This window comes from Leptonotus elevatus, chromosome 3, assembly GCF_054856555.1.
Source record: "Leptonotus elevatus isolate MCC_2025b chromosome 3, RoL_Lele_1.0, whole genome shotgun sequence".
NCBI classification, from domain to species: Eukaryota; Metazoa; Chordata; class Actinopteri; order Syngnathiformes; family Syngnathidae; genus Leptonotus; species Leptonotus elevatus.
The window spans coordinates 28,000,599-28,024,416 of NC_141241.1; the positions used below are offsets into that span (position 1 = coordinate 28,000,599).

General features: G+C 40.8%; 2 protein-coding genes across 2 annotated transcripts in view; one reads left to right on the forward strand and one right to left on the reverse strand.

The window, feature by feature from the left end:
- Nucleotides 1-1,349, forward strand: part of znf414 (zinc finger protein 414) — a 4,343-nt gene extending 2,994 nt beyond the window's left edge. Inside the window, exon 4 of the mRNA XM_086070919.1 lies at nt 1-1,349. This exon is cut by the window's left edge and continues 1,702 nt beyond it. The gene's annotated coding sequence lies outside the window, so the exon portion shown is untranslated.
- mtch2 (mitochondrial carrier homolog 2) lies at nt 794-22,388 on the reverse strand. Its single transcript, XM_086070918.1, has 13 exons — nt 22,261-22,388; nt 20,371-20,455; nt 18,156-18,262; nt 17,603-17,629; nt 16,706-16,762; nt 10,304-10,361; nt 9,695-9,746; nt 9,553-9,612; nt 4,501-4,594; nt 4,343-4,390; nt 4,180-4,247; nt 4,024-4,099; nt 794-1,413 (listed from the first exon to the last, which is right to left on the reverse strand). The coding sequence occupies exons 1-13, from the start codon at nt 22,345-22,347 to the stop codon at nt 1,327-1,329; spliced, it is 906 nt and encodes a 301-aa protein (XP_085927044.1). The 5' UTR covers nt 22,348-22,388; the 3' UTR covers nt 794-1,326.
- Between the last annotated feature and the right edge of the window lie 1,430 nt (nt 22,389-23,818).

Sequence of the window (23,818 nt, forward strand, 5' to 3'; positions counted from 1 at the left end):
TCGTTTTTTAAACATCAATTTTTTAGGGAAATATTCAACAAAACTTCTTACTTAGGGTCAGGATTTACACATTAAGCATGGAAGAATATATTAATGGAACATTAAGCCTTAATATTTAATTTCAGTGCTGTTCAAACATGAAACAGACTGCAACCTGAATTTTCAGATAAATAGATAAATTTCCATACAAATCTTAGTTTACTGATTAGTATTTTCTAAATTTGAGTAAAAAAAAAATCAATGTATAGATTAGTCTCGGGATTAATCGGTATTGAATCGAATCGTGACCTACGAATCGAAAGGTACTAGGCAATTCACACCCCTACTAGCCTGTTTCATAAAAAGAGGTCATTTAAGCTCTCTTGTCAGTTACCGTAGTAACAGTCCATGAACCTAACCTGGAACATGGAAGCAGAGGGTGACGCAGCCCTCTGCTTCCCCGTTACCATGGTAACTTGAAGAATCGGGGCTTCATTGATGCGGTCTTTTTAGTGTGGTGGAACTCCAGGTGAAACTACTCTGTGTTGATGAAACTACCGTAGCTCAAATCAGCTTTCCTGGAACCGATAACGCATTTTCCTCTCAGGGCATGTCTCACAGAGTTAGTCCCGGTGTTTGTTGAACCTGCTTTTGTGAAATGGGCCCCAGGGTACCTCCACTTTGTACCAAGTCGTGTATCTTGGGAATCAAATTTGGCAGCTGGTTGGCGCTTCTGCCATATAAGGGCAAAAGGCAGACTTGACTTTAGAGGGTGATGTCCAAACATGGATTCTAAAGACACCTTCACAAAAAATTGACAAAAAAAAAGTTACCTTTATTAGATATTCGAATGAGCTGATAGAAGCGCTTGACAACTATCACAGAGAAAGGTCTGATGAGTTTCATATGCATGTACGTGACTGGACATATTCTACAATAATAATAATAATAATAATAATAATAATAAGGAAAAACAATACCAACATGCCAAACCCATTTGATCATTACAATGTTAGACTGATCACATGCAATATAAAGTGTGTTAAAAAAATGTGAAGTATTGGCCAGGAATCATGTATGAAAAGAAAGAAATGGGGGACGGGCACTGATCGATCAATAACATTTTGAGGATTTGCTTCAATACCTTGGTCCATCAATCAAAAGAAATTCAATTGTATTTGATGTCACTTTCTTACAAATCCGAAAACCTGACTTGGAAATTCTTTTGAATTTTTAAAGCACATAACAGGCTATAAAGAGGAACAAGTGCATACAAAAATGAGGATGGACAAGCAGTCCCCCAGATGAGACTTCATTTGATTTGCTTGCATTGGTGCCTCATTTTCGTTAATAAAATCTTTGCTGATCAAGTGAGTACGTCTTTCCTGCTGGAAGCTTCCGGAAGAATAAACTGTTTCCTCTGCTCATGTTGCCCTAGATGAAAAAAACAAACAGAAAATTGTTCGCTGTGGCTACAATTCAGCAAACACTTTACAATTTAAAACCAATGTGGATTTTAAGGATAAATTTCAATCAACACCAGACAGCGTACTCGACGCTCCATCACCTTCAGGAATACAAGAAACATCCTTGGGTCTCCCTTTGCTATACAGTGTGCCTTTGCTCCTTCCTATGGCAGGTTTTTCCACAGATTTCAAATTTTCATTAAAATGGCTTAATTTGTCTACAGTACAATTCTGTCATAAACAACGATGATTGAGGCCTTACCAAAGCTTTTTACCAAGACAAAATAATACAGACCATAATAATAAAATCCATACATTGCTTATTATTGGCTAATCAAGCATGGGTTCAAAATGGGTTTGTGTGTCCAGCACCTCGTATCTTTATCATTAAAATCAAGATTGTCCGCCCCAAACCAGTCGTGCCTGTTGATGGCTCGCCAACGCCACTGCCCCACGCGGGCCAGCTCCCGGTCAAAATGGATTTCTTTTGTCCAGCCTCATATCTTCATCATTAAAATGAAGAGTCATTTCTAACAGCTGTTGTTGTCGTTGTTGTGAGTGTCTGTGTTTTTTTATTATTTTTATTTATTAAATTTTTTTTTAGGAGAACATACCTGCCCGGGAATAAATGGATGGATTGCCATTATATTTTGGTTTCTCAAATTAATGTTTTGCATATTAGTTTAATTCTATTTTATTGTTATTATTATTATTTAAAAATCTACAAAGGTTTGAAAACAGTGTATAGACCTACTGTATTTAAATAAGAGATACAGTATGTGAAAAAATGTTAACGCTTATTGGAGAAAAGTGCATGTATAAAGTGTGTGGTGAGGTGTTTTACAGCCTGTATAATAAAAAAAATATATATATATAGTATGAACGAAAAAACATTTAGAATAAACCAAAAACTTAATTTAAATGAAAAAAGAGCATATATGATGAATGAAAAAGCATTTATAATAAACTAAAAATCATGCCAAAATGAAAAAACATAATACATGAAAAAATATATATAATTAAAGGGGGGAAAAAAATTAAAAAATAATTAACAAGGATTTCCATTACGGCGGGTAGTTTTGGAACACACTAAGACAGAAGATAATCAGTCTTCTTTCATGAACGACTGGGTAAATCAGTGAGCAATTACTATTGACATGCTGAAATCAGAGGATTTGGAAATTTTTAAATTAAAAAATGGCTCCAAACGATTACTCAATTATTAAAATTAGAGTTGGGCGAGTACCGATACCAGGTATCGGTATTAGGTCGATATCTGGCCACATTTCATGGTATCTGTACTTGCGACAGATATCGATACTGGTATTGGCCCTCGCTCTTGTGGCCATTTTTGGTGAGAAACTGTCAGAAAGATTGGGGGGAATGAAAGATTTGTTAAATCTCGTTTGTTTCCAATGTGTCTCCTTATGAGGTAACACTTGTTCATTTCATTACTTCCTGCAGTGCCATTTCGGAGTGTGTTACTGAGAATAAGTAAGTACTCTTGTGAGTAATATCACCTATAACTATGGTTCATATGTTTGTAGCTCAAATAACTTCACCATGTTTAATTGCCTCGTTTATGTTTGCCACACGCTTAATTGCCTCCTTAACGTCATAGCTGCGGTGCTAAAAAATAAACCGGTGAAGTTAACGGCCCTCACGGACGCTAATTATAGCTCTACATTATATTTGTAATGTGGCTTTTTTGTTTCTCTTTGAGTTTTATGTATACTAATTCCTATACAGAGAAGACTTCCAAATTAAAAGCATGGATTTCAAACAAGATATAATATACATACTGTATAATAAACATTACACACTAAACAGCTTGAGGAACATGGTAGATAATACTAAATTACATGAAGCCCTACTGTATTGAATTTAATTCTCTGCACTTCACTGTATTCCTGAAAAATAAGTTACATATTTTGATTTGAGACTTTTTTTTCTTCTCTTGGCCAATTGATTATTTGTTTCATCTTATGTATGGATTTTTTTTAAATTAATTGTATTGTGTGCTCTATGCAAAATGACTTATGAGCAAATTGGAAAAATATAATTGCCGTTCATTTCATTCATTTTTAAGAAAATTAGCTGTAGGGATATGTTTTTTTTTTTTGGTAGAAAGTTTATGTATCGTAAGTACTAATGGTATCGGCACTTGGTATTGGTGAGTACTGAAGTTTGGGAATCGGTATCAGTCTAAAAAACAGTGATATCGACGAACATCCCTAATTAAAAAAAGTTGTCAATCGATTACTTGTCGATTAATCAATACATTTTGACAGCTCTACACTGTCCTAAAACCACTAAGTGTGTGTGCTTGGAAAGGCAGAGCTTGCTCCCCTTCCATAAATTTCCGAACACAGCCTATGTTATAAAGCAATCAGCAGCGTATGCTTGAACTGTTTCCTTTCATTGTACTGTCTGACACACTGGTCAGTGGTCACTGGGACTTTGAACTATCCGAGTGTAATAGTGTGCGCTCTGAGCATATTTTGTCAAAATGAGGAGATACGATGTACAACTTAGGAGCTCAACAATGACATGAGGTTTCGAGACAAGAAAAGCTGACCTCTCTGCTTAGATGTTGCCAGCAGTGCACCCAGGTCGGATATACTGATGCATAGGGAGGAAGCCCTCCAGTCAGCCTGAGAGGATGAGGAAATTAGTGGGAGTGAGGGACAAACTTTGAAAAGACTGAACAACTAAATACTTCCTGCTGACTCACCCGCAGTTATTAATAGCCATCAGGTTTGACACCAAAACAAAAGGGTATGTGAGCATGCTGGCAAAGAACTGAATTAAGAGAGACAAATAAAAAAGCATTATGTCAATGTCAAGACAGCTGGTACTATGAATATATAACTTCTAGGCATACAGAGAGGGCTTACCCCAGTCACAGCCTGAGAGCAGTTTTTAATTTCTCCTGTATGGCTCATCTGAAGAGAGAAAAATACACTTAAAATCCTAAACACAACCCAAAAAACTTGATACACAAGACAGGTGTAAAAACAAACAAACAACAACAACAAGAAGAGCTAATATATACCGAATCATCAATCGCATATGTGTTAATGAAGTGAGCCAGCAGGTTACAAATCCACAGAGCGAAGACATCTCCAAGGAGACGAGGGATCAATCCACTATGAGAAAAAGAAAGTATTTAAGGTTGTATTAAACACAAAAAAAGTGCTCAACATAAATGAGTGAACTTCCTTTGAAAAATTTGTCTATTTCGAAGTGATAAGAAACTTTCAGTTAGATTAATCTGTGGTTCAATTAATAATTTAGAAATCATTGCTACATTTTCATGGGCATGTACTCAGTTTTGCAACATTCTTCTTTTCCTTTCGGCTTTTCCCATCAGGGGTCGCCACAGCGAATCAGTTGCCTCCATCTAACCCTGTCCTCTGCATCCTCTGCTATCACACAAACTACCTTCATGTCCTCTTTAAGTACATCCATAAACCTCCTCTTTGGTCTTCCTCTAGACCTTCTGCCTGGCATTTGGAAACGCTGCATCCTTCTGCCAATATACTCACTATCTCTCCTTTGGACATGTCCAAACCATCCCAGTCTGGCCTCTCTGATTTTATCTCCAAAGCCTCAAACATGTGCTGTCTCTCTGATGTACTTATTCCTGATTCTATCTACCCTGGTCACTTAATCTCTGTCACCTCCAGCTCTGCCTCCTGTCTTTTCCTCAGTGGCACTGTCTCAAGACCAAACAACATCGCTGGTCTCACCACAGTTTTATAAACCTTTCCTTTCATTTTAGTTGAAACTCTTCTATCACACCTGACACTTTTCTCCACCCGTTCCAGCCTGCCTGCACACGCTTCATCACTTATTTTCCACACTCTCCATTGCTCTGGACTGTTGACCCTAAATACTTAAACTCCTCCACCATCCTTGTTTCTTCTCCCTGTAACCTCACTCTTCCACTTGGGTCCCTGCCATTCACACACAGATACTCCGTCTTGCTATGGCTAACCTTCATTCCCCTCCTTTCCAGAGCAAACCTCCACGCCTCTAGCTTCTCCTCCACCTGTTCCCTGCTCTCACTACAGATCACAATCTGCAAACATCATAGTCCATGGAGATTCCTGTCTAACCTCATCTGTCATCCTGTCAATTACCATAGCGAACAAGAAGGGGCTCAGAACTGATCCCTGATGTAGTCCCACCTCCACTTTGAACTCCTCCGTCACACCTACAGCACACCTCACCACTGTCTTACAGTCCTCATACATGTCCTGCCACTCCAGACTTCCTCAAACAAAACCACAGTTCCTCTCTGGGCACCCTGTCGTAAGCTTTCTCCAGATCTACAAAGACACAATGCAGCTCCTTCTGACCTTCTCTGTACTTCTCTATCAACATCCTCAAAGCAAATACTGCATCTGTGGTACTCTATTTTTGGCATGAAACTATACTGCTGCTCACAAATGTTCACCTCTGCCCTCAGTCAAGCTTCATCTACTCTTTCCCATAGCTTCATTGTGTGGCTCATCAGCTTTATTCCTCTGTAGTTGCCACAACTCTGCACGTCTTCCTTGTTCTTAAAAATGTGCTCCAGCACACTTCTCCTCCATTCCCCGGGCATCTTCTCACTGTCTTAAGATCATGTTGAACAACCCAGTCAGAAATTCTACTGCTACCTCTACTAGACACTTCCATACCTCCACATGTAGATCATCAAGACCAAGTGCCTTTCCACTCTTCATCCTCTTCAATGCAATCACTTCATCCTTACTAATCTTTGCTACTTCCTGGTCGACAACAGTCACCTCTTCTACTCTTTGTCCTCTCTCATTTTCCTCATTTGTCAACTCTTCAAAGTACTCTTTCCATCTTCCCATCATACTACTGGCATCTGTCAACACACTTCCATCCCTATCCTTTATTACCCTAACCTGTTGCACATCCTTCCTATCTGTCTTTTTGCCTTGCCAACCTGTATAGATCAGTCTCTTCCTCCTTACTGTCCAACATAGCATACAAGTCATCGTAAGCCCCTTGTTTGGTCTTTGCCACTTCTACTTTCATCTTGCGCTTGATTTCCCTGTACTCCTGTCTACTTTCTTCAGTCACCTGTGTCCCACTTCTTCTTAGCTAACCTCTTTCTCTGGATCCACTTCTGTACCTCCTCATTCCACCACCAAGTTCCCTTATCTCCTTTCCTTCCAGATGACACACCAAGGACTATCCTACCTGTCTCCCTCATCACATTTGCTGTAGTTGTCCAGTCATCTGGAAGTACCTCCTGACGATCCAGAGCTCATCTCAACCCCTTCCTGAAAGTCATACAACACTCTTTCCTTTTCAGCTTCCACCATTTTGTCTTCTTCTCGGCCTTTGCAGTCTTTGTTTGCTCACCACCAGTCATTCTACACACTACCATCCTATGCTCTCACCTACCACTACTTTGCAATCCGCTGATCTCCTTCAGATGACAAAATCTACACAAGATGTAGTCTACCGGTGTACTCCTACCTCCACTCTTGTAGGTCACCCTATGTTCCTGCCTCTCCTGGAAGAAAGTATTCACAACAGCCATTTCCATTCTTTTTGCAAAGTCAACCACCATCTGTCCTTCTGTGTTCCTCTCCTGGATACCAAACCTGCCCATCACCTCCTCATGACCTCTTTTTCCTGCACCAACATGTCCATTTAAGTCTGCACCAATGACAATTCTCTCACTTCTAGGGATGCTGTGCATCATTTCATCAAGGTCCAACCAAAAGTTCTCCTTCTCCTCCAGCTCACATCCTACCGGTGGCCCATACCCACTAACATTGACCATCAGACCTTCGATTCCTAGCTTCAGGCTCTGACACTCTTTTTACCTTAAAGACGTTTTTAAACTCTTCCACGATAACTCCTACTCCATTTCTCTTCCTATCTACACCATGATAGAACAACTTGAACGCTGCTCCTAAACTTCTAGCTTTGCTCCCTTTCCACCTGATCTCCTGAACACACAATATGTCCACCTTCCTCCTCTGCATCATGTCAACCAGCTCTCTACCTTTTCCTGTCATAGTTCCAACATTCAAAGTTCTTCTTCTTCGCCCAACAGTAGTCCAGTTTCCACCGGCACCCTGTACGTCAACAGCACCGATGGCGGTCATTGTTAACCCTTGTATTAACAATATTTATGGCCCATGTCTGTGGGAGCATTTGGTCGTGATTCTGTACCTACATTGTAAAATATAGTCAATCTAATTCTATTCTATTTTGTGTTAATATGTAACTCAATACAAGCGTATATCAAATATTCTTTGATATAACCAGATTAATTCATTCCAATTCACCACACTCAAATCACTCATATCACAAATCAGCTTTTGCAGTTGAAATTAGGGCTTTAACGATGTATCAGAGCAAGGATCCCATTCGTATCTCGATTTCTGATCCACGGTTTCATATGCAATTTCATTTAAAAAAAGAAAAAGAAAGAAAAAAAAGACCCTCATGAAGGCAAGACAGCTTCATTTATATTGCTTAATTCATTCACACACACATACAAGGTAACTCAATGTGCTTCACATAAGTACAGTACATTCAAAATCATTTACAAAAAGAGATATTTAAAAATCATTTGAAAGCAAAGTAAAAAAAAAATCTTTTCTATACTTTTTTAATGTCATCTAGATTTTTTTTTAATCAATTTTGGAATACGGCTTTAACCCTAGAGCACTATTGCCTGGTGATTTTCACCCAGCAAACATGATTTTCAATATATTGCATTTTTCTGAGTGTCATGGGTCCCTGGGTAGCTTCACCATTCTTTTTGACATCTTTGAAGGTGTGGGTGTTTCCCTACCCCAAAGCCCACTTTTTCCTAAAGGCATACTTTCGGGTGATAGTAAAATAGGGTAAAGTACGTATGGGGTGGATGTCATCCGGTGATAGTGTTAGTGTATAAAATCAGGCAATCTTGCCCCATGTCAACCAACAATAGGAGCCACTGACAAGCCTGAAGCACTTGAATTTTACAACCAAAGAGGGGTGGCAATACGTTTGACCAGATGTGTGCTCACTATGGCTATGGAAGGAAAACTAAGAGAGAGCTACTTTGCATGTTCTATGGTATGATCAATGCTGGTGTGATTAACTCCCGGATCATGCGATGAAAAGCTGAGACAACCAAATGCTTTGGCCCTATCACTCATCAAACCATGGGCAGAACAGAGACATTCCTCTTCAAATCTGTCACGTGCTTGACATCCCTACCTCTGGCACGCTTCCAAATGAGGCAGGACCAGTGGCAGCAGAAAGCAATAGTCCCTTGCCCAGTGCCCACAGGCTCGGACAGGAAGACACAACACAGTTGCCGTCAACCTGTGTGTCAACGCCATTACCCTGCTTGTACTGACTGCATTTAAGGAATTGGTAAGCAAGAGTGGTCATTGAATGTGTATGCTATTCCGTTTTAGTTATACTTAATTTATAAGGAGTAATTTCAATGGAACTTTTTATGGGGAAAACAATATTTTTGTCAATTGGTCATTTTTACTTGGTAAATATTTTTTGTTCCTCTCTCCTACAGCTGTTTGCGTGTCAAGGAGTCTGTGCCTTCATCAGGGAGGTCTGGCTGGAGCAAAAACCAAGTTTCTAGTATAATTGTGTTTTTTTAAAGGAAATTTTTGTTCTCAAATGTCAAATTTTTCAGTAATTTTGGAGCATGTTTTTAGGGTCTTCCTTTGTTTCCTTTTTCAATTTTGTAACACATACTACAGTTGCAAATAAAAGAAAACCACTCTAATTTATCATGTAGTGTCATATTTTGATCTATTTTTTATGATAAGTACTTTTTGTGGGGTATATAATATCAGGTAAAAATTACCCGGCAAAATTGATGGTGTTACTTTTTATAGCGAAAGTGTTTTACGGGGTTAAAGATAGCGTGGAAATTGTCAAGTGCAGTGAATACTTTCTGAATGCATTGACTTTATTTGGTATTTTGGCTCTGCAATAGTATGCGCCTCAGTATACACAAGTGATTTATGAAGATCTTAATCTAAAATGCCGTTCTCATCATGAAAGCTGACAGGTTTATGTGCCTCTACTTGAATGAATGTAAGGATAAACGTACGCAAAGAAGCCCAGCATGCCCTCTTCTCTGTAGATGGTGATGATGGAATCAAAGATGCCGCTAAAAACAGATGAATATTATTTAGAAAACAATCAAGCCACTATAGTTTCTCCAAAAAGTTTGGCAATCAAACAAATCGTACCTGTATTTTGCTTCCCTTCCAATGAACTGCACCATACATCGTAATGTAATCACTGAAAGAAAAGACAGAGAAAATGAATCTGACAAACAGAATAGACTCAACTTTCTTGAATCTCCAAACATCTTCAAACAAATGACATCTAGATGAATGCCACACATTGTAGTTGAAAGTGATTTCAAGGCAAAAAAAATTTGTTTGCACTTATTGCAAATGTAGCCATCTATTTCCATCAATATCAGGGTACTGTCATTTTGTACAGTACCACCCTCTTTCGTCAACAGAAATTGACATCAAAGTAATCTTAGGTTTGCATTGCCAACGTCTTGTGTGCAAACCCAGAAAACAGGTGAGCTGCGCTGTTCGCCATGTGAGCTTAAGGGCATTTTGAGATCAATTTCAGTAGAAAGCAGAAAGTGTGATAGAATAAAATTGCAATTTCCTTCAAATGGATGGATTAATCTGCTTAATTCTTATTCCAAAATACATAAAATTAATCAGAATGTTTTCAGGTTAGTGGGGGCACAGAATATAATTTTGCAAATAATTTTTTTGCCTCAAGTTCCCCTTTAACATTAATAAAGCTAAAAACTGACGGCAATATTTCCATACCATGAAAGGGATGCGTGACTATGGTGGCAAAGGAACGAGCTATCATCTCTTTGTTTGTCTGTGGAGGAAGAAGTTCACAAAATACACATTTGAGACCATAAGACAGCACCACCAACGAACAATATATTTATTGTAAATATCTGATGTGCAGCTGTCATTGCCTAACTTAATCCACCATTTCTGATCAGTGGCAATCCAGTGGCTACAGGTTGCGAAGGGGACCTTATACACTTGCATCCTTCCACCAGTATGCTTTTGGGAACCAAATCATCTGAAAGCCATATATTTTTTAAGACCCTGTAAAGTGATTGCAATGATTTGTTTCTAAATACAGTACATTGAATATGTTTGATCAAAATGCCAAAAAATCCCGTGAATAAAAAAAAAAAAATCCCAAAAGAAAATGGTCCAAAATCGTCCCACCGTACTATACACAGAATCCAAAAAATATATATAACGTAGCAAAGGGTAAACATTATTTACATCACCATTCCCCATTTCACCTCGTCATTGTAGACGTGAACTTGCGCGCGCTCTGGAGATAAACCTCTGTGGATCAGGGTGTGGATCGGAACCATTTTAAGTTTAACAGATAACAGAAATATTTTTTTACCCAATATCTGGGCCGATACCTGATCCACGTATCGGATCGGAGCATCCCGAGTTTAAAGCAACATTTACAGACCGTTTTCACTCCCTCGTCGTCATATTCGATAACGAAGCCGAAATTATTCCACACCGCTTCTTCAAACTTTGGTCTGTCAACTCCGCCGCTCGCACTTGCCATTTTGTTTTTCCGCTTCTGTGTGATGGGGTGAGTGGGCGAAACCACAACAGTGATTGGACATTAGCTCGCGGGGGGAGGGCTTTTCTGCAGCAGGCTGCCTCCGCTTGTGGACAGGCACGCACACACACAGTAGCCTGTAAAGCGTCAATACAAAAATTGTTGCAGAACCAAAAACCCGTGGTCCATAAGGAAGGGCATATTGTCTTGAGCATGGCGGACCAAACGGTTTGGTATAACCCCTAGATTACGCCGGTCATTTACTGTTTTAAACTTTGTACCTTGTGTTGTTCACTGCACAGCACTTTGCTTCACACTTTTTTTGCAATATTAATTTAGGTGTAATAATCATACTTCAGTAACTGTAAAATGCTTTATTTTTGCCTTTCCTCAATTGTTTTAAAATGTAAATGTTTATTTGTCAAGTTTTATATATTGAAAAGTAATTGTTAAATTGATTTTAAAAAATGTACTGTTAAATAAACAATACCATCCAAATAAATAAATACAATTTGAAGAGGGAAAAAAAGAAAAAAAAAAAAGAAAGAAAGAAAGAAAGAAAAAGAAAGAAAGAAAGAAAGAAAGAAAGAAAAAAAGAAAGAAAGAGAGAAAGAGAGAGAGAGAGAGAGAGAGAACAAAAGTACCGAAAATTGGTACAGTTGAGTCACGGTATCGATTCCTGGGTACCGAATATTGGAACAGAACCGGTGACGGTACCAGATGTGATTGGGCTGCAAGATTGTATCGGAGTCGCCTACCAATGACGCCATGCTACAGCATTGGCTGGAGATGATCCGTTAACAATTGTTCAATAAAGTTATTTGGGAAAAAAAAAATCCGGTTGATGTCAAAACATTGGAAAGAAAATATTAAAGATGTCATTTATCCCATTAAGGCCAGGAGCGCGCGACTGCGCTTCTAACGTTAAAGCCGCTTCTCCCTTTTATCCCAGGAGAGCAGATATGTCTTCTTCTTCTTTTTTTTTTACCAATTCTTGGTCTCTTAGCCGATTAAATGAATCTGAATATAAACGAGAGAGAGGTGACGTGGGTCTCGTAGAATTTTATTTGAGCGTTTATGGTTGACGCAGATTCACGGGAGTTATGAAATAAATGAAGCAATTGACGACGGTGCGGGAGGAATTCGAATCAGTGTAACGAGTCGATAGTGACATAGTGTTAAGAAATATGTTTGTAGACAATGAGGATGCTGAAAATTTTGACGGATTTGTAACGGAATGGACGACGAATAAATACCATTCGATCCCCCGAGGTTATTATAACTGCGCTCCAGTTCCGTTCCGTTCCGTCTTCAATTCCGCTTATCCGGGGTCGGGTCGCGGGGGCAGCAGCTTTAGCAGGGAAGCCCAGACTTCCCTCTCCCTAGCCACTTCAGCCAGCTCCTCCGATGGGATCCCAAGGCGTTCCCAGGCCAGCCGTGAGACGTAGTCTCTCCAGCGTGTCCTGGGTCGTCCCCGGGGCCTCCTGCCGGTAGGACATGCCCGGAACACCTCCCCAGGGAGGCGCCCAGGAGGCATCCGAACCAGATGCCCCAGCCACCTCAACTGGTTCCTCTCAACGTGGAGGAGTAGCGGCTCGACGCTGAGTCCCTCCCGAATGACCGAGCTTCTCACCCTATCTCTAAGGGAGAGCCCGGCTACCCTGCGGAGGAAACTCATTTCGGCCGCTTGTATCCGGGATCTTGTTCTTTCGGTCACGACCCACAGCTCGTGACCATAGGTGAGGACAGGAACGTAGATCGACCGGTAAATCGAGAGCTTTGCCTTTCGGCTCAGCTCCTTCTTCACCACAACGGACCGATACAGCGTCCGCATCACTGCAGACGCTGCACCGATCCGTCTGTCGATCTCCCGCTCTAACCTACCCTCACTCGTGAACAAGACCCCAAGATACTTGAACTCCTCCACTTGGGGCAGGACCTCATCCCCGACCCGCAGAGAGCACTCCACCCTTTTCCGACTGAGGACCATAGTCTCGGATTTGGAGGTGCTGATCCTCACCCCAACCGCTTCACACTCGGCTGCAAACCGCTCCAGTGAGAGCTGGAGATCACGGCTTGAAGAAGCCAGCAGCACCACATCATCTGCAAAAAGCAGAGATGCAATGTTGAGGCCACCAAACCGGACCCCCTCGACACTCCGGCTGCGCCTAGAAATTCTGTCCATAAAAATTACGAACAGAATCGGTGACAAAGGGCAACCTTGACGGAGTCCGACCCTCACAGGAAACGAATTCGACTTACTGCCGGCAATGCGGACCAAACTCTGACATCGGTCGTACAGGGACCGAATAGCCCGTATCAGGGGGCCCGGTACCCCATACTCCCGAAGCACCCCCCACAGGACTCCCCGAGGGACACGGTCAAACGCCTTCTCCAAGTCCACAAAACACATGTGGACTGGTTGGGCGAACTCCCACGCACCCTCAAGGATCCTGCTGAGGGTGTAGAGCTGGTCCACTGTTCCACGGCCGGGACGAAAACCACACTGCTCCTCCTGAATCCGAGATTCAACTTCCCGACGGATCCTCCTCTGCAGCACCCCCGAATAGACCTTACCTGGGAGGCTGAGGAGTGTGATCCCTCTAAAGTTGGAACACACCCTCCGGTCCCCCTTCTTAAAAAGAGGAACCACCACCCCGGTCTGCCAATCCAGAGGCACTGTCCCTGATGTCCACGCGATGTTGTAGAGACGTGTCAACCACGACAGCCCCACCACATCCAGAGCCTTTAGGAACTCCGGGCGAACCTCATCCACCCCCGAGGCCCTGCCACCGAGAAGCTTTCCAACCACTTCAGTGACTTCGACCCCAGAGATAGGGGGGCCCACCTCAGAGTCCCCAGACCCTGCTTCCTCAAAGGAAGGCGTGTTGGTGGAATTGAGGAGGTCTTCGAAGTATTCTCCCCACCGATTCACGACGTCCCAAGTCGAGGTCAACAGCACCCCATCTCCACTATACACAGTGTTAATGGCGCACTGCTTTCCCCTCCTGAGACGCCGGATGGTGGACCAGAATTTCCTCGAAGCCGTCCGGAAGTCGTTCTCCATGGCCTCACCGAACTCCTCCCATGTCCGAGTTTTTGCCTCAGCGACCACCGAAGCCGCATTCCGCTTGGCCAGCCGGTACCTGTCAGCAGCCTCCGGAGTCCCACAGGCCAAAAAGGCCCAATAGGACTCCTTCTTCAGCTTGACGGCATCCCTTACCGCTGGTGTCCACCAGCGGGTTCGAGGATTGCCGCCCCGACAGGCACCAACCACCTTACGGCCACAGCTCCGATCGGCCGCTTCAACAATGGAAGCACGGAACATGGTCCATTCGGACTCAACGTCCCCCGCCTCCCCCGGGACAACGGAGAAGCTCTGCCGGAGGTGGGCGTTGAAACTCTTTCTGACAGGGGATTCTGCCAGACGTTCCCAGCAGACCCTCACAATCCGTTTGGGCCTGCCTGGTCGGACCAGCATCTTACCCCGCCATCGGAGCCAACACACCACCAGGTGGTGATCAGTTGACAGCTCCGCCCCTCTCTTAACCCGAGTGTCCAACACATACGGCCGCAAATCCGATGACACGACTACAAAGTCGATCATCGAACTGCGGCCTAGGGTGTCCTGGTGCCAAGTGCACATGTGGACACCCTTGTGCTTGAACATGGTGTTCGTTATGGTCAGTCCGTGACGAGCACAGAAGTCCAACAACAAAACACCGCTCTGGTTTCGATCGGGGGGGCCGTTCCTCCCAATCACGCCCCTCCAGGTCTCACTGTCATTACCCACGTGAGCGTTGAAGTCCCCCAGCAGAACGAGGGAGTCCCCGGGGGGAGCGCTCTCCAGCACACCCTCCAAGGACTCCAGAAAGGGTGGGTACTCTGAGCTGTTGTTCGGTGCATAAGCACAAACAACAGTCAGGACCCGTCCCCCCACCCGTAGGCGGAGGGAGGCTACCCTCTCGTTCACCGGGGTAAACCCCAACGCACAGGCGCCCAGCCGGGGTGCAATGACTATGCCCACACCTGCTCTGCGCCTCTCACCGTGGGCAACTCCAGAGTGGAAGAGGGTCCAGCCCCTCTCGAGAGGATTGGTACCAGAACCCAAGCCGTGTGTGGAGGTGAGTCCGACTATATCTAGTCGGAACTTCTCAGCCTCGCACATCAGCTCGGGCTCCTTCCCTGTCAGAGAGGTGACATTCCATGTCCCCAGAACTAGCTTCAGTAGCCGAGGGTCGGACCGCCAAGGCCCCCGCCTTTGGCTGCCACCCAGCTCACTGCGCACCCGACCCCTTTGGCCCCTTCCACCGGTGGTGAGCCCATGGGAGGGGGTACCCACGTTGCCTTTTCGGGCTGTGCCCGGCCGGGCCCCATGGGTGTAGGCCCGGCCACCAGACGCTCGTCTTCGAGCCCCACCTCCAGGCCTAGCTCCAGAGGGGGGCCCCGGTGACCCGCGTCCGGGCAAGGGAAACGAAAATCCAAAGTTTGTATTCATCATTGGGGTCCTTCGAGCCATGCTTTGTCTGGTCCCTCACCTAGGACCTGTTTGCCATGGGTGGCCCTACCAGGGGCATGAAGCCCCGGACAACATAGCTCCCAGGTTCATTGGGACACGCAAACCCCTCCACCACGATAAGGTGATGACTCACGGAGGAGCTGCGCTCCAGTGTTGAAGGTAAATATATTTGTTGTTATATACCTGCAGATGCTACATTTGTTTGTTGATTTAAAAAATATATATATTGAAGGTTTATAATAATAAAATTTGCTTTGTGTGAACGCCACAGGTGTAAGCTCTGAAATGTTTTTGGAATTATGTTTCTATCTGCTTCAAGAGCTTAGACGTCAATTAAAAATTGTCAAAATGTAAATAAACCTAAGAATATAAAAGTAGGATACTTTAAGATTTAAGAAGCAAAAAAAATGATTGAAGCGCCGTCGAGCTTGCCGATGACGTCAGTACAGCAGCACGAAATTCACGATTCAGACGTGTTCACTTTGGTTTAGTTTCTTTTTTTAGCAGATTCACAAATTACAATACAGTACATCACAAAAATAATCTTAATGATAATAGGAACGCATTAGCAATCTAAACTGACAATATTTGTCACGTCTCAGGCAATTTGTGTATTTATCATTTATTCAATCTATTTTATTATTTATTCAATTTATCCTGCTTTTATATTCTTAGGTTTATTTATGTTTTTACAATTTCAGTCTGTACATTTTGTTATTTAAATTACATCTTTAATATTTTCTTTCCAATGTTTGACGTCAACGTCGATAATTTCCAGCCAATCCTGTAGCGTGACGTGTTCGTTAGGCGTCCCCGATCACAAAGGCAGCCCAATCACATCAAGTACCAAGGTACCCACATCCCTAGATATTTAGATACAGCAGGTTTTCCCTGCTTTATATAGGCCTTTTCTTAACCTCCACCCCCCCACCAAACACAATTTATGCCTCACGCGCCCTTTGTGTAATTGCCGGTCACCGTGTGCACTCTCTTCCTCGGTCCATGAACAACAAATTGCAATCGCAGGATGTCGTTCATCATCAACTGTTTAATGTACATGAAAAATAGTATAGTCATTCTTGCAACTAATGTGTTGTACCTCATTAACAACATGTTGTAAGGAGCCCTCGACAGCCTTCCGCTGGCCTCCCAGAATCTAAAAATAAAATAAAATAAAATAAATCAGGACAGACACACTACACTCTCCAATACACGCCATGGACAGTGTTCAATTGTGACAACAGAATACAGGCCCAGGTGAGTATATACAGGCAAGTGAATAAAAATTTAAGTAAATTAAGAAAATGAGACAAGAAAAATACTTCAAGTTCAACACTGCTAAAATGTCATACACCAATAAAAAACAAAATAATAATTAGAATAGTTTTAAAACACCGTATACGAAACAAATTATATAATTTGCTACAAGAAGACCAAACATCTGTTATTTACAATCCAGTATTATTTGGCACATACATTTTAACACGGTCTCACTTGACTCATATTGAAATAAATGTCATTGTATTTGTAGAAATGCTGTCTGTGCACATAAAACTTGTGCGGCTCCAGAAAGAAAAAACAAACTCCAAACAATTTGGCCTGCGAATTAGCAACCTTGACATAATTTGGCCCTCATGAGAACTAGTCATGTGGTGGGCCAGGGCCATCATTAATGTCAACGCCAGCCATTTGCGGTTGGAGTGCGCACGTGTGAGGAAGGGCAAAATCGCTGAGAGAAATGCAGAATTGTGTGCGTGTGTGTGTGTGTGTGAGGTGGTCGTGGCAAAATTATGTGCATCTTGCGCAGCAGGCTTTAATTACAGTTTTGCCTTGGTTGCCTGCTCTGAACCCTTCCCTCCACTCCGCTCAATGACCAGTCAAATTGCTACCTTTGTGATGAGCAAACTGCGTTTTATCAAATCACAATTATATTTCCAATGCAATTAATACAGCCCTAGGCAGAAGTTGTTAAAAAATTGGTATGATGAATTCTTACCTCAAGAGTCCCTTGTTCATGACATTTCTGTAGCAAAAGAGAAAATAAAATATAACGGTAAATATTAATGAAAAAGTATTTGACCCAATTTTCATAGGAATGTTTTTTTTAAATCCTGAAACATCCAAATTTGACTCTCTTACATCACAAGACAGTCCAAAAAATCCTGAAACATCCAAATTTGACTCTTACATCACAAGACAGTCCGACCAGCCCCAACAAAATTATATCCAATACAAGAGTTATATCACATGGTGCCTTTAACAAGAACACTTTGTTTCATGTTGTTTCTCCTTTCTATTGAGATCACAGATATGCATCTCAGACAGGTTGGATAACAAATAATTAGTTTCCCAGATGAGCCCAATTACAGGGGAAATACTTATGGAAGTTTTTCCATACTATTAAGCAATAAGCCAGTCATGGATTGTAAATATAAAGTATGCTTCTCATTATATTAAGCATTACGTTGTGGTTGGTTGGGGCGCGTACTATTATCTGAACAACATTCTTTTGGTGTGATTACATTCTTATCAGTCACAATCAAGCATACCTGCACAATTTTACTATGCACAACAGTGCCGATGGTGCCCGCACAAAGCCTTGGACCAAGCCCTTTGAAGAGACCTGCTTTTCCATCAATCTTGATGATGTGTTTTGCTGTAACATTAAGTTAACACAATAAAAATATATTGAAGGCAAGGTTGAAAACGGTACGTCAATAAATGATAAAGCATAACATTTTTTAATCATGTGTATTTATAATTAAAAAAAAAACAACCACATCATATATAATAGTAATGCATTGTGGCAGTAAAATGGACTTGGATCAGGCCTGGAGGGTTGGAAGTAAATGTGAAACAAACACTTGTGGACCAAAATACGGAAAAGGTGCAAGCCTGCTTCATGAAAAAAGGCTAAGATAACCGTGGGCAAGGCCACCATATTGATCATGCACAAATACTACACGCTATAGACTGCTTTTCCACCTCATCCAAATCGTCATCTTCCGTTATTCAATTTTTTTTTCCATAGAAGTCCATCTTCTGCATCCTCTTCTCTAACACCAGCTGCCCTCATGTCTTTCCTCCACATGACACCCATCAACCTGCTCTTAGATCTTCCTCTCAATCTCTTTCCCGGCAGCTCCATCCTCATCACCCTTCTATCGATACACTCACTATCTCACCTCCTGACTTGTCCAAACTAGGACTGTTCCGATCAGGGTTTTATGCTGCCGATACTGATCGTCCATGAGTGAGATCAGTTGATACAGCTTCCGACCACTTGTATTAGTTGCACATTTTTCACTTACACAGAACCGCTCACTAAATTTAATAATTGATTAATCTGGCTATTCTTTTTTTAATTAATTGATAAATCAGATTTAAAAATATATATATATATTTGGCGTCCACGCTCCCCATCTCCGGCTGACGAGAATTTTTTATGGACCGTCCCTGACAACCAGGCTTAGAAATTTCTCTCGGAGAGACCCTGTAAATATGATCCAGTTACTGTAATCTGCTCACCATTGACTGGAAAGGCACCTTTTTCTTAACTTAATAGTAGTGCTGTGACTGCTGTCCTGTCACCTAATGGTGAACACTGTTATTAAAACTTAAGGCTGTACAGCGATAATAAACATTTTTGTTTTCAAAAATCAATTAAGGGCTACTCCAAGTGTGGGCGTGGGCTACATTCATCAGTTGCCTATCCCTGCGCTAAGCGGTCTAGGAATGACGTGAAATGTCGCAATCACAGCTGACCCTGCTCACCCTGGACATGGATTCTTTGAACCACTCCCCTCACAGGCAGAAGACTCCGGTCCACTTGGACCAGAATGCCACAAGAACAGCTTTTACCCCCTCTGCTGTTGGACTGTTAAATGCAATTTAATCACCCTGCTGCACTGTCACTTTTCATCCAACTGTTACTTTAGTACTGTACCATGCTCCTGGTATGATATACATACTGACTATTTTCACTGTTCTCCTCCCATCTACATTAGCTACATAAACATTAATTGTCAGTGCACAGTATTACTGGTACTTAACTTAGAAATATTTATTTATTTATTTTATGTTTCATTTTATATTAATATATTACTTTATAATTTTCTTAAATGTTTATGTTATGTCATTTTAATGCTACTTGTTTATGTCTCATGTTTGCACCAGTCACCGAGACAAATTCATAGTATAGTAAAATGTATTCACTTACATGGCAATAAAACCTAACTCTGATTCTGAAAACACTTCTTAGGGTGTACAATAAAAAAATACACTTGACAGAATTGTGGCTGTAACCACGCGCGTCACAGTTGAGGCTCGCAAACCATGAATAGAAAATTATTGGTCATTTTGTAAGTGTCTAAAACTAAAATAACGGTAAGGTAACATCTACAGCCACATGCAGTTTCCACACACATCAGCGAAGAGGAGCTAATAAGGCCACAAGGATGCTAGTATATATTAAATAGTTAGAATATTATCAAAGATAATTATGTTAATCTTAACAATAACGTGCTTCTAATTTAGAGTTTTGAGATCTGCACATAATCTTTTTTTAATCAATTTACCTTTGCTAAATTATTATATAACCCATTCAGAAATACTTCCATTATAATTTTTACACTTCATATCACAATACAGGTATATTTGATGAGTGTGAAGGGTACACCATAATATGAATTTTATGTCATATCATCCAGCCTGATTTGAATCTTTGTTTGTGTACGTAAGCAAGCTTTTTAGAGTGAAACTTACCATAAGCAAACAGTCCAGGCAACTGGTAGACCTGTCTGCCAAATAAGTTTCTGCCGAGGGTAGGAGGGAGTGGCTCGTGTCCAACCTGTAAATACCAACAATACATATAAATCAGTTTAATGAATCTGTACTTGTCATATTTTGGTTTCATTGCCTCATGCATTCATGTATACAGTGGAAACCGCATACTTGCGGTTCGGCACCCACTGATTCATAACTATTCTATTTTTTTTTTTTTTTTTTTTTTTTTACTTTTATGGGCTGGGGAGACAAACCACATTTACTTAGAAAATGCTTATTGGCTGTTTATTCTGATTATTCAAGAATTGTTTGGGTTAAAAAAAACAAAGTACTGGCTCTATGCATTCATAATACAATATGATAGGCTTCAGTGATTATTCCATATTTAGAGTCTTTATACTGTACAATTGCATTTGTGCTTATGATTGTATACTAACCTCACTAAAATCAAGGAATTGCAATTGAATGTTAACAGGGTTCCTACATCTTAAGGAAAGTTAAATTAATTACTTTTTAATTCCACATGAAATAAAATTTAAGACCAACTTCCCAATGTCCCATGTTGTCCAAAGTTGCTCCAGTCCATAAATGACATGCATCTGCATTCTGCTTTTAAGCGTGCCAGGTAAAAAGTACATTACTGATTTGTTGGTTCCACTATCGTGATTGTGTAATGTCCCCATGAGTCATTTGGTACTTTCCCCCCCCCCCTCCAGAATGTGAATTTTTTATTTTATTTGAGACTATTTACAATAATAGAACCGTACTTATCATGTGTAAACATTTTAAGGCTTTTCAAAGATTGATTTAAGACATTTCAATGCCAATTAGGAATTGTTTTTTAGATTAACAATGCATTAAGAATTTTTACGGATACCAGGAATCCTGATTAATGCTAAAAAGAATGAAATGAAAAGAAATCCAGAAAACAGCATATTTTCGGTGGCAAAACAAAATGAAAAGTTAGTGAACAGACACGGAAGAGCGTGAAGCGAGACAGGAACCACGCCCAGTACATGACGTGTCCGGGAATGGACTAATCACAGACGTTCACGGTAAAATAACGCTAGCAGAAGAGTCACCGGTCACGGTCAAATAGCATCTGCCTAACTTGGATCGTCATTCACTGCACATTCCATGAAGCTTGCTCAAAGGTTTTGATTTCTAAATTCTCAAAGAAGCAGAATGAGCCTGCTAAAATATAAATAAAAAAATGCACACACTCACATAAACGTTTAAAAATAGTCCCATTGCCACATATCGCTGTACGATTGTTCTTTATTTTCGTTATCCAGTGTAGAGGAAAAAGTAACAATTTTGTTTTGCATAAGCCTGAAAACACACTCACGGCCAATATTAACATTATACTGCTCGAAACATAAAGTTACACAAATGGCTCGGAAGGATAAGCTGTTTGGAAAACGGATGGATGGATTTATGGAATCGACGCATTGAACGCAGGTGCGTTGCGGTTACTGCTACATTCGAAATCATACTGGTTAACATGCTTCACCTCCACCCGATTTATCAGTCCCAAGATAAGAGAAGGTCAAAGGGACATTTCACGAACTGTGAAGATTAGTCGTGGCGGTAGACATCACCATTTGCAGTGGCGTTGTGTAGCTGTATACTTATGTCGTAAACATAAATGTGATGTCACATTATATACTTTTGGTCCCCTAACTGAAAGGGAAGTGCAACAACATACATTACTTTCATTCATGTTTAAACGGTTCTCTGAGCTTTTGAGGTCAGCTAATAGAGTTTAAACAAGCGAGCTAAGAAACATGGGTTATCCCTGACAGCATTTAGCATATAAAGAAAACAACTTCCAGCAGATACCAGTTGAACCAAATCCAACCCTCTTACCTGAACTAGTACTTTAATGTACATCAAAGGATGAGACAGGACGGTGAGTCCGGATCCCAATAGTACTTGACCACACGTGTCCGCCATTTTTAGTGCTACAGCTTCACCGGAAGTATTCTTTGCACTTTCTTTACAGACTACTCGATTACATTGTTCCCAGCACAAATACCGCCATCTAGTGTTGAATTTCGTAATGACATTCACTGCTGGAGTAATACGCGTAAATTACATTTTCAATGACCAATCAAAAATCAAACAATAGAAAAGTGACAGATTATTTTTTAGTCCATCAAGCTTTGCCACATATATTTTTTTAATACGAATATATATATATCACGTTTCAATTTTACACTAGATAGATATGGAAGACCAAAACTGCCAAAATTTAAAATAAATAAATGAATAAATAAATAAAAGTAAAAATAAAAATGCATATAAATAATATAATTCAAAAATTAAATAAAAAATAAATATAAATGGAAATATAAACAACAAAATATATATTTATCTATAAGTAAATACAAGTTGTTTTTTTTAAATAATAATAAAAAACAAGATTAAAAAAATGACACACTTGGGGAGTAGCGGAATACATGTACTGGCGTTACATATTCAGGATGCAAAAAAGTAATTATTCCATTACATTTACAGAACAGATTACAGGTACATTTATTAAAAATGATTATTTTGCAGAATTACACTTTCAATGGAGACAGAGATACACCGGCCCAGTTGTTTATTTGAGGCATAGCAACGGAATAAATTGTTATATGTATAGCAGAGTTCAATAAGTCACCTGACTCCACTCGCATGGTGGTTGTGACCAAATGGGTCTATAAGCACTGTTAACCCGAATAATTTAGCAGAACTAAAAAAAAAAGTGAGGTAATCGGTTGCCTCAATTTTTTTGAGCTGTTGCCTCACTTTTTTTTTTAGTTAATCAACTCAAAATTTAAAGTTTTCCTGAACCTGAATGGTTTGATTACACAACTTAATTTTTTACTTGGGAGCTTTCTGTTACAAAAACTCAATTATTCTCAGTTGCTAATTTATAAATGTTTGCTTTAAAACTATTGATTAAGTTAAACGAAGTCCAAACCGTAAATACACTGTGTCCTCACGAGGGTCGTGGGATTGCTAGAGCCCATCTCAGCTGTCTTCCAGAAGTAGGCAGGGTACACCCCAACTAGTTGCCAGCCAATTACAGGCTACACACAGACAAACAACCTATCGACAATTCAGAGTGTTCAATTAACATACCATGCATATTTTTCGGAATGTGGGAGGAAACCGTATGGAGGTAAATTTGGTGCAAAACTAACTTGTGCAAAAAATGTGTACCTGTAGAAAAAAGTCTAAATTTGTATCTGTAAAAGTCGTGATTTGTATCTGTAAAAAAAATGTGTGGCTGTAAAAAATTTTTTTGTGTCTGTAAAAGAAATGTGTACCTGTAAAAAAAAAAATGTGTATGTGTAAAACAAATTTGTATCTGTAAAAACAAATTTGTACCTGTAAAAGTCATGATTTGTATCTGTACAAAAAAAAATTTGTACCTGTA

Coding starts and splice junctions, on each gene's coding strand:
- mtch2 (XM_086070918.1), bottom strand. CDS start 22,347: ATGGCGGACACGTGTGGTCAAGTACTATTGGGATCCGGACTCACCGTC. Junction 18,263..20,370: donor GCCTGGACTGTTTGCTTATG/GTAAGTTTCACT, acceptor TTAATGTTACAG/CAAAACACATCATCAAGATT. Junction 4,248..4,342: donor GCTCTCAGGCTGTGACTGGG/GTAAGCCCTCTC, acceptor CTCTTAATTCAG/TTCTTTGCCAGCATGCTCAC.